This window comes from Geospiza fortis, unplaced genomic scaffold, assembly GCF_000277835.1.
Source record: "Geospiza fortis unplaced genomic scaffold, GeoFor_1.0 scaffold190, whole genome shotgun sequence".
Lineage (NCBI taxonomy): Eukaryota > Metazoa > Chordata > Aves > Passeriformes > Thraupidae > Geospiza > Geospiza fortis.
Window position 1 is genome coordinate 5,912,967 of NW_005054328.1, and position 9,868 is coordinate 5,922,834.

A 9,868-nucleotide genomic window follows, 5' to 3' on the forward strand; every position below is an offset into this window, starting at 1 on the left:
TTAGGGAGTTCTAGAGTTTGGTTAGGTCTGCCCCGACCTTATCCTGCTGGCATACTGGTCTCGCTAGTTCGTGTCACCAAGACCTATGGGTTCCTTCTCCAGTTGCTAGCACTTAGGCCTTGCAGCACTCACACACGGGATACAAAGTTTTGCCAATTCCCCAAGCACCCACGGAACCGACAGGAGGCTCATTCCCCCTTCCCACTGCTTAGGAAGCCCAGGATGCCCCCCACTGCCCAAGTGCCATCCCTAATGGCCCATCAGCTGGGGGCTGAAGGGGTCTGGTCTGTCTCCTTGTTTCCCTTACCCCCTGCTGATAAGTTCGTGTATCTGCGTGCTTATTCCATCCCTTTCCTTGCTCTGTTGCTACTCCTGAACCGAAAAGTTAGAGCCAGAGAGCTTAAAGAGGCCGGTGCTCCCCCATCCCACACAGCCTCACAATACACACTCTGCAAGCTCTTGGTGCCTGAGGTAGCCTGAGGGGGAGAGAGATCCCCCTTGTGACTTGTGACTTGAGGAGTTCACGACTAAAAGCAAAAGAAAAGACCCTGAAAAAACGCCAGGCATCCTATCAGAACGCAGGGCTAGAGCATCTCTCTCTCTTTTTTTTCCTTTTTTTCTTTTTTCTTTTTTTTTTTTTTAATAAAAAGCATGGGTTTCACTCTAATTGGTATTTCTATGTTTTTACAACACAAAATGTGGAAGTTGATTCAGAAGTTGCAAACAAAAGTTTCTTGTGTGGCTACTGCGGGCAGCACAAGCATAGGTAGGCAAGCAAGGGTTTGATTCTGGCGGAGGAGATGATTGAGTAAGATGTCATCCAGGAAGGTCGGCAACACAAAAAGGCACATCACTCCTGCAAGCAAACGTCAGGGAACCTGTTTCCCTGCTCTCCTTTTCAGTCCTGTCAAAGTTATGAGCAAATACAATACCATTCCCAAAGGTAATTATGCTGCAGCTTCAAATCACTCCTCTCTCGTTGCCCAGGAATCCCAGGTAGGACCTGGCTTTCCTGCAAAAGTAGCCACATCAATCGCGTTTAATAAAATTGTACAGCAGCTTGGAATTGTGAGTCAGCTACAGCAGCTGCTTGACGTGTATTCCCGCAATGTTCGAGTGATGATCCGGAATGAGAAATTAGACTCCTCATCCTGAAAACCTGTGCTGCTGGTGTTACTAAGCTAGTCCTAAAGACCATCCTACCGAACTTTCTCTCCTCTAACCACAAGTAACGTGGAAGCAACTGAGGCTTTGATAAAACACTAAGAGGAAAGCTTTCCAGAATATTGAAATTTTCCAGAATAGTAAGAACAGTGAAGCAACGAGATCAGTCTCTTCCATAAAATCGGTTTTTTTCAAGAGCAAATCAGGCAAAACATCTCCCAGGAATGGCGCGGTGAAGCCAGGACATAAGAGAGGGTTAAGGGGTTAAGGCGTGGAGATCAGCTTAGTGAGGTTCATTGAACATACACTGAAAAACGCTTCTCCAAGCACCTCATCTCCTCTACAAAAGAAAAGCCTTCCTTCTCTACAAAGCCCCGTGATTGTGTTCTTAGCAGATAGCACTGAATTTTCACTCCTGTAGACAGAAGGGGGGATGACTGATGGGTTTAAACGATCATTAGAAGCCGATCTTCAGCTCCTCAAGTTCCCCATCACAGCTTAGCCCTGGGGGTCCGTCTAAACTGCTTCAGTCATTTGGCATCGGCACAGGTATCAGCCACGGCCGTGGCCCGGGACAGACCAGCCACTCTCGCAGTGCCACTCAGGAAATCCTCCCTATCCCCACTGGAATCTCTTACTGCTGTCCTCACAGCTTCAGTTGCAGGGAAATCCCCCACAAATATATCTGAGGCTTTTTGGGTCACCACATTTAAACTCTTGCCGCCAGTCACCGAAGCAAGGATGCTCTCACCCCAGAAATTAGGGTGAAGAGCAAAGAAATCCATTCACTTCAGTTCCCTTGGGCAGGCTTCAGACTTGCGAGCAGCTCCTCCAGAGCCCCCGATGCAACCTGCTACAGCTAAAGATTTTTATACTAATGTCAGGTGTTATGAGTACATATTCTGTGGTCCTCTTCTCACCTAACACATTCCCTACCTTTTCCATTTGTGTACCTGGGTCTAGCACAAGGCATTTGGGAATTACTAAAGCCCTATGCCTTGATGAAGACAAGCAAAAGGTAAGCAGCTTAAACAGCTAATACTCTTGTATGACTACTCTATTCCACCATTGCTACATGAAAATGTACAAAAATTCTTTATACTGTTTGATTTTGCATCATTTGCCTACCTATATGGGAGGAGATTAAACTCAGAGAAATATAAAAGATGGCACAGAAAGAGTACTGTGCATAGGTTATATTATACTACTCTACTTTCTGCCCATCAGGTAAAATAAAAATGGAAGAAAAGCAGTAGGAACAATACATTGCAACTTCAAAAAATGTAATCATCAAGAGAATAAGGGGAAAAATAATTCTTCTTCTGTTCAGTTTCCCATCCCTCTCTCCCTTTTTCCCCTCTCTCTCCCATTTAAAAAATCTAGAAATTTAAATTGCATCAGAATCTATTTTTGTCTGTTAAGCTAATAAATCACCATTTTCCTCAATAAACATTGATGATTTAACTGACAGTTTATTTTAAAAATAGATCAAGCATTTGGTCATGCAAGTGCTGTATTTTATCCCTAATGGAAATAATTACACTTAAATGCATGAAGAAGCAAGGAGAAAATAAAATAGCCATCTATCTTATCCAGAGGTCTACCCAGACTCTTTACCAGAAAACATAAGGTTTTACATTGTGGTGCTGTAAAAGCTGAAAAACAAATGTTCCATTCACTGTTGTCCTGTTGTCCTTGACCATTAACAAAGGGACAGGCTTTAGGATTTATGATAGTAGCAGGTACTGCAGTGACAATCTGTATGGTTCTCTATCTTCACATTGTCCTTAAGGGTAATCTTAAAAAAAAGAAAACACACACATATGACAAATAATTAGGATTAGCTGTGCAGCAAAAACAACATTGTCAAGTGAAATATGTCTGAAAACTTTTTCTTAACTAAAAGTACTCAGGCCCTTTGGGGTACATGTACTAGAATGACCTCAACACCAACCTATGAAGCTGCATCATCACTGTTTTTGGAGCTGTAATGTGAAAGTCTTCAGTAGTGGCATGCACAGTGACACAATATGCTGCTCTTTAACTTGGACATTCCTCAACGTGTCTCATTTTCCGAAGTGTCTAGTAACTAATCTATGGAAAATCAGAAAGTGTCCTTAAAATACATCAGATGTGAATTACAAAAACAAAGGCAACAAACCCAAGAGTCACCTTTATACTTAATCTCAACCAAATTCTAGCTGCTGCCTCAGGGCAAGTATAGCATTGTCAGTGTAGGATAAGATCTATGTTCTCCTCAGGTGAAGAGCCAGGATTGGTTCAGCAGAGTTTAAAGTCAGGTGTCTGGCTCTCATCACAGCCAGTGGAGACCCAGTGCTCTCCTCAGCTGCACCCACTGAACCGTCAATTGTCATTTGAGTGGTCAGAGGGGATCTCACCAAGCCTCCAGCCATCACTCTAGAAACACTTTAATGGGTTCTCTGTCTTCCAGCCATACCCATATGACTTCAGTACTCTAAGGTATTTCAAATGCACCGAGTCTGTGAGTGGGTAACTCAGCTGAACCTCTAGCTGACACATTTAATGAGCCTGATTCAGGTCACCACAGGATAGACACCTTAGCTTGTTTCAACTAGCTCACCATTTATTACATAAAATGAAAGGTTTCTTCACTTGGAGCAGAAACACTCCCAAAATAATCAGATTTAGAATAAACTTTAAAAGATCCTTTCCAGGTGAATGTTAAATGCTCACAGTACTTGCACACATTTACAGTTCCCTCTTGGTCATACTACGAAAAAGTAAAACACCATCTCAATTAATCTAATGAGCAAAGATGATTTTAGTCCCTCATTCCCATACATGTAATTGATAGTATTGACCAAGCACCTTCTATGAACACCTGTCTATGCAGGAAAGACACAAGGCAATTGACTTATTAAAATCAAATACACACTGCATAGCATTTAAGGGGAGGGCGCACATCCAGGAGAGTTGAAAATACTGGGACAAGTCCACCACCAGAGCTGCAGGTGTCATGAGACAAAGCAGTTTCATAGAGTTCAGTGGCACTGCACCAATTTCCTCATCCCAGCTGAATATCAGACCCATTACTGGTTGATGATTTAATTTCTTCTTTATAAAAAAGAAAGAACCAAGGCATAAAGGACATAAATGCCAAGGATTCTTCTCTCAAACTGCTCTCCAGTGTCCTCCAGCAAAACCATATTCTTTACTATTCACTGCTTCAGCTTAATATTGCATTCTAAAAGAAGCTAAAGCAGACCTTATTCTCACCCTCACCTTGGTAAAAGCCTTTGCTACACAGCATGTTGCTTCTGATGTAATGTTCTTTGGAACAAGCATAGTCTTCTTGGACCTCATTGGAGTGGGATAGGCACGGGAGAAACAGCACCCAGTGCACTGGTAAATGGGTGCTCCTGGCTTGGAAAAGAATCTGTTCTCCCCTAGCTTGCACTCTGGACAACCTGCCATAAAAATATAAGGAAGAGAATTTTACTTGGTTTCCAGCTGTATTTTCATTTTCAAAAAGAAAGGGAAAGTGCAGGCCATAGAGGAAGCACAAGCTACATTCTGTTGCTTGATATCTGCAGAACAGAAAAGCACAGCACCAAAGCTCTCCTCTTTAGGTTTTTTCAACTCTGCAACACATACCAGCTGTAAAACAAGCTGTGGCTTTCTAGGTACACTACAAGCACTCCTGGATCTTTTCTGGTTTTCTTTTCAATTTTGTTGATACTTGTGAAGGCTTGTTTCTGTCTAGAGCACTAGCTACCCCCAGAAAACTTCCTATTAGCTATAGATAGTTAAAAGCACCAGCAAGATTTGTAGTGCTTCTTAAACATTGCCTGTTTTTAGTCAAGATTTTGTTATAGAGCAATTTTTAAACGTTCAGTGGTACCAAGATTTTTGTACATCACATTTTTTTATATTTTATTTAAGGCTAAATAAAAAACCCTGCAACCTCCAAAGTACCCTTAAAATCTAATATATGTCTTTCATAGAATGCTACACCACCAGCATCCCATATTCTGGGATCTACATAGGGAAAATATTCTGCATATTATGAGGAAAAGCTGTGGTTCTGCTGTTCCTAATGTTACGTTGTAATTTAGTTCACAGGAGTACAAGAAACCAAACATTTCTATTCAATAGTGTTTCAAGGATTAAGTTTACCCATATCAACTTGAGGACATGGTCATCTGGGACATCGTTGACCTGGAGAAATTAAATTTAAGGAAGAAATAGGAAGCATGCTCATAGTGAAATGATCTTGATTCATTATACCCTCATTGTCAATAAATGCAACTGAATGATAAAATTTATGACCACATTTATAACATGTGAAAATTTAATTAATACTCTTTATAATTGTTCTATTTCTGAATGCTGAAAGCGGCTTACCCTGCATGAGAAACTCTCCATCTGGGAAAGTATGAAGAAGATGTAGAAATACAGACAAAATGGTCAATGTGACAGCTGCATACTTCCCATAGCAATCCATGATCTGTCTAGAAATACAAATACACACGTTTCTGAAGGCTGAGACCAAAGGCAGCATGAAAAAAACAAGACCCCTGCCTGACGGGGATTACTAAAGTGGAAAGAAACAAAGTTTATGAGCAAAACTGATATGCAGTGCTTGCCAGTGCAACGAATGAAGGCAGTGGAAACCAGCATCTTCCTAATTAGATAGAAAAAAAAATAGAGGAAAGAGAATGATCTGATGCCCAGCTAAGCAGAATGGCTAACAGGCTGATGATGTGATAGTCACAGGTGTAGAACAGGTGGCAAGGCCGGGTGCTGGGTACAAGTAACTTCACCTTCTCCCTCCCACCTGCCCAGTGAGTCAGTTCTGGCAGAAAACAGAGAATAAAGGAATTAAAAGCAGCCAATAACGATTGGGAGGAGAAAACATTGGCAACAATTTTGGAAGCACTAGAAATAGGCATTTAGAAGAGGTATCCAAAAGCCAGTTCAGTGTAAGCATGTAGGTTTGCATATAGGCTCTATGCAACCTGTGGTTTTCCTTCTCTGCCTGGACTTTTCCTGAAAGCTTTGGAAGCAATGAACATGGCTGTCAGGTTCCTGAGAAGCAGCTGTCAGCCCTCTGTGACCTGTTCCTTCAACAAGAGTCAGCTGTGCCTGCAGGAGAACGGTGGTCCTTCACACCCTTTAGATCCACAGCCTCTTATCGTCCTGCCAAACATTTTGGGAACTGAATTGTACTCAACAGCATCTATGGAGCCAGCAGAGTGGATCGGCTGGATCCCTCCCTCCAGAAGATAAAGCACTTTTTTTAAGGTTGTTTTCTGTATATCCTCTTTCCAATCCCTTAGAGGGGATGTGACTGCTGACAGACTTGCCTGCACTGGAATACAATTCCGCAGTTTAATGTTAAGCCCTGCTCCATCCAAGGGAACATTCCTCAGAGTGCAAAAAGTCAGCTGGAGGGCCTCATGCACCAACAGAAGACAGGCAGACTTTTCCAAATGATCTATTGCTACATCATCCTGAGCCTTTTGATAGCCTAAATGCTTCAATAGCTCCAATAAAAGAAGCCAGCCACAAGAATAACACCACAACACTACACAGATTATCCTGTTTTCCATGTTTTTTGCTGAAGGCACTGTGGCATCCTTCACCCTAATTTTTCCAAGAAGATATAATGCTATAATTTGGTACATTGTAATGGCTCAAGGGAATCCCAGAGGGAAGGTATTTTACATTATATTAACCAAAAGGGGAATTGAAATTGCAGTTTTGCACTTCCTCTATTGAGTCAGATTTTCAGGCTCATACCAAAACCACCAAAGAGACCTGAAAATAAACCACAGATGTGACCTTCTCTACTTTTCCAGAGGAATAGCTGCTTTGTCTGATGGTCTTACTTGAATTTTCTGACTGTGCCCATGCTGTTAAACCAGTTAATGTTCTCACCACTCATTGCATCTCACCGACAAATCAAAGGAAGCTTCTACTTTGTTCTATTAAATATTATCTTTCCTGAGCTACTGGAACAATACATAATGCCTGAATTTCAGGAGCTCTTTAGAAATATGGTAATTTTAAATCTTTCTCAGCAGATTAATTCTCATCTCATTATTTACAAGATCTTGTCTTTTTCTGTTAAAGACTCTAAAAGATGCTCTAATACCACAGGTTGTGTAGTGTTTGATATTTGACATCAGTTGCCACCACTGAGCAGGAGAAAAACACAAAGTTACTAATGAAGAAGTTTGGGACCCAATCCAAAATCAAAAATTATCTATGTTTAGCTGCAATCTAATTCTAGAGCCTCGTTTTCTCTTACTTACAAAGTAAGCTTAACTCTAAGCATTGATGTTTTAGTCCCAAAGTAACTTTTAAGTTAATGTTCAAAGCAAAGACTTTGACAGAATGGTAGGAGGAGGAAACAGCTGGAAAAGAAGGGAAAGAAAGGGAGAGAGAATGTCAAAACATATGCAATTGCTCCTCTGTGTCAGTAATGAAAAAATAAAATTATATTACCTCCCTTGTTCAACAAGAATAAATGAAACTGCAGGATGGTGTTTGAAGATGAGCTGTCCTCAACGCTTGGTGGTAAGTTGCCAAAACTGATGCATGAAAAAGTTGCACCTTTCTTTTATACCAGTAACAGCTAGATCATATTCCTCGCCCACATCTAAGCCATTGGATCAACTGTACATTTTCTCTAATGACTGAACATCACTTTATGTAATTACCAGCCCACCATGCTGATCTTATCTTCAACCTGACTTTCATAAGGATTATTTTTTTCTTATATAATGAAAAAAAGGTCAGATTGAGAGCACAAAGTCAGTGCTGTATGAGTTTCCGGGGGAACTGAAACACTGAACATCCATTTTTTTGCTACAGTTTTCAATGAATAGAAGCTTATTTTCAATGAATAGAAGCTCATTTTCAAAAGAGAACAAATTAATTTTTTCTAACACTTGTTTTTAAACTGGGGAATATTATTAAAAATATATTATAAAACACTACTATAGAAACGGCATTGTTTTAGCAGAGAATAAAAAATAGTGCAACAGTGATTGATACAAACATTTAGAAGAAATGTTAGTTTGTAAATTCTCCATTTGAATTTAATGCCCAGAAAATGAACACATGGATAAACATAGAAATTTAGAAGGAAAACCTTTATAAAGGTTGAGATTTCTTGCAGGGTCTTATCTTGTTTTTAGAATAAAGCTAATGCAATGGAGGCACTTCTGAAAACTGCATCAGAGTGCAGGTTAGAGACTTGTAAGTCCTCAATTTCAAGTGACAGAATCTGTGTAGAGCTGGCTAAATAGGACGGGTCTTACTCTGACTTCTGGCACTGAGGCCAAGTGGTACAGCCGAGCTCGCATCCATTGCATGTTTCCTTTCCTCTTCTCAAAGGGGAGACCAATATTCGGACCCCTTTTGGGAACAGCCCCTGGCAATGCAGACAGCCTTGGGTCATGCTCAGGACCCTGCTGTGTTTCCAAGTCCTGGAGAGTTGAGGGAGGTTCACTTCAGACGTAAAAGCTCACTGCAGAAGTGAAGTGCCTAAACCCTAGTTACTCGCTCTGGGTTGCCCTTACAGACAATGCAGAGAAATAGCCCTAAACATCTATTCCAGTACAGGATTAAGCCACTTTTACCGTGTGCCTATTTTTCATCATTGAGAACCCAGGGTAGCTACCTTGGACTGATCACTGTTCTACCTGAAGAGATTAACAAATGTTTTATAGTTAAAAAAAATTCTTAAACACCCAAAGGCTTAAAATTACCTTTTTAGGACCTGCTTTGTGTCACACACTGATGGAGATGGGATATTGAAAGAGACCCCCTGCAGCTTCTCGTCTTCCTATGAAAATGAAGCTTTTGTTCACAAAACAATCAGTCTCTTACAACAAGTTTATTGTATAGTTGGATTTGGTGAATTGCACCTCTGTAGATTTCTGCTCTTCGGTTTTCTTCTCCCTTGCCCTGACTCTTCTTAATAACAGCAACACCCCCAGACTCCATTTGCTATTTCAGACACATTTATCACAACCTTTATCACCTCTGCCTTCACTAACAACCTCACCTGCTTCAAGGTGTCAGACACCTTTTTCTCTTCTATTTGTTCAACTCATCACTGTAACAAAGTTAAACTCAAAACAATTGTCCCTAGCCTATGCTTGGCTTGAAATTGGCTCCTGTTTCACAACTGAAGACGGATTTCTACACCTGTAAGTTTGTCTGGTTTTTTTTTTCAAAAATGTGTGCTGGTCTAATAAAAGATAAATAAAATTTCAAAAAGTCTCTCTCCCCACAATTTTTGCTTCATTTAATAACAAAAGCATACAGTTGAAATTTGAGAGCTATTGGTAAGCATAGTTTATTGAGAAGTGCTTCCCTGGAAGACAGAAGCTTAATTTTTCTTGTCATTCAAAGCAAATTGATGAAAATTGCTGAAGTTTATGGAGTGCCTCTGTCCTGCCCATTTCATACTCACCTCAGCTTGCAGTCCTTTGGGAAAGCCAGGATGGCTTGTAAAAGCCAGAAAACTGTTTTCATAACAATGAAAATAAGTAAACTTTGTATTGTATATTTGATGCTTTCCTATGTATTGTAGCAAATCATCTACTAATAAAAAGCAAAAGCTATGCAAAACGTTTATTTCATGAGAAGGATTCCAGCACAGTGACAATGTTATCCCCACAGTGAAAAAAAATAAAAGAGCCCACAA

The 9,868-nt window shown here is 40.5% G+C and overlaps 1 protein-coding gene across 2 annotated transcripts; it reads right to left on the minus strand.

The window, feature by feature from the left end:
* Positions 1-2,554: 2,554 nt before the first annotated feature.
* On the minus strand, positions 2,555-7,744 carry CGA (glycoprotein hormones, alpha polypeptide). 2 transcript variants are annotated; one of them, XM_005421180.1, is made up of 4 exons: positions 7,657-7,744; positions 5,551-5,657; positions 4,429-4,613; positions 2,555-2,962 (listed from the first exon to the last, which is right to left on the minus strand). In XM_005421180.1, the coding sequence occupies exons 2-4, from the start codon at positions 5,648-5,650 to the stop codon at positions 2,885-2,887; spliced, it is 363 nt and encodes a 120-aa protein (XP_005421237.1). In that variant the 5' UTR covers positions 5,651-5,657; positions 7,657-7,744; the 3' UTR covers positions 2,555-2,884. The 2 variants fall into 2 exon arrangements, with proteins under 2 accessions (XP_005421237.1, XP_030913042.1); XM_031057182.1 differs by lacking the exon at positions 7,657-7,744 and having other exon boundaries at positions 2,617-2,962; positions 5,551-5,707.
* Positions 7,745-9,868: the final 2,124 nt, after the last annotated feature.

Coding starts and splice junctions, on each gene's coding strand:
- CGA (XM_031057182.1), bottom strand. CDS start 5,707: ATGCTGCCTTTGGTCTCAGCCTTCAGAAACGTGTGTATTTGTATTTCT. Junction 4,614..5,550: donor TGGAGAGTTTCTCATGCAGG/GTAAGCCGCTTT, acceptor TTTTTATGGCAG/GTTGTCCAGAGTGCAAGCTA. Junction 2,963..4,428: donor TAGCAAAGGCTTTTACCAAG/GTGAGGGTGAGA, acceptor CTTTTTTTTAAG/ATTACCCTTAAGGACAATGT.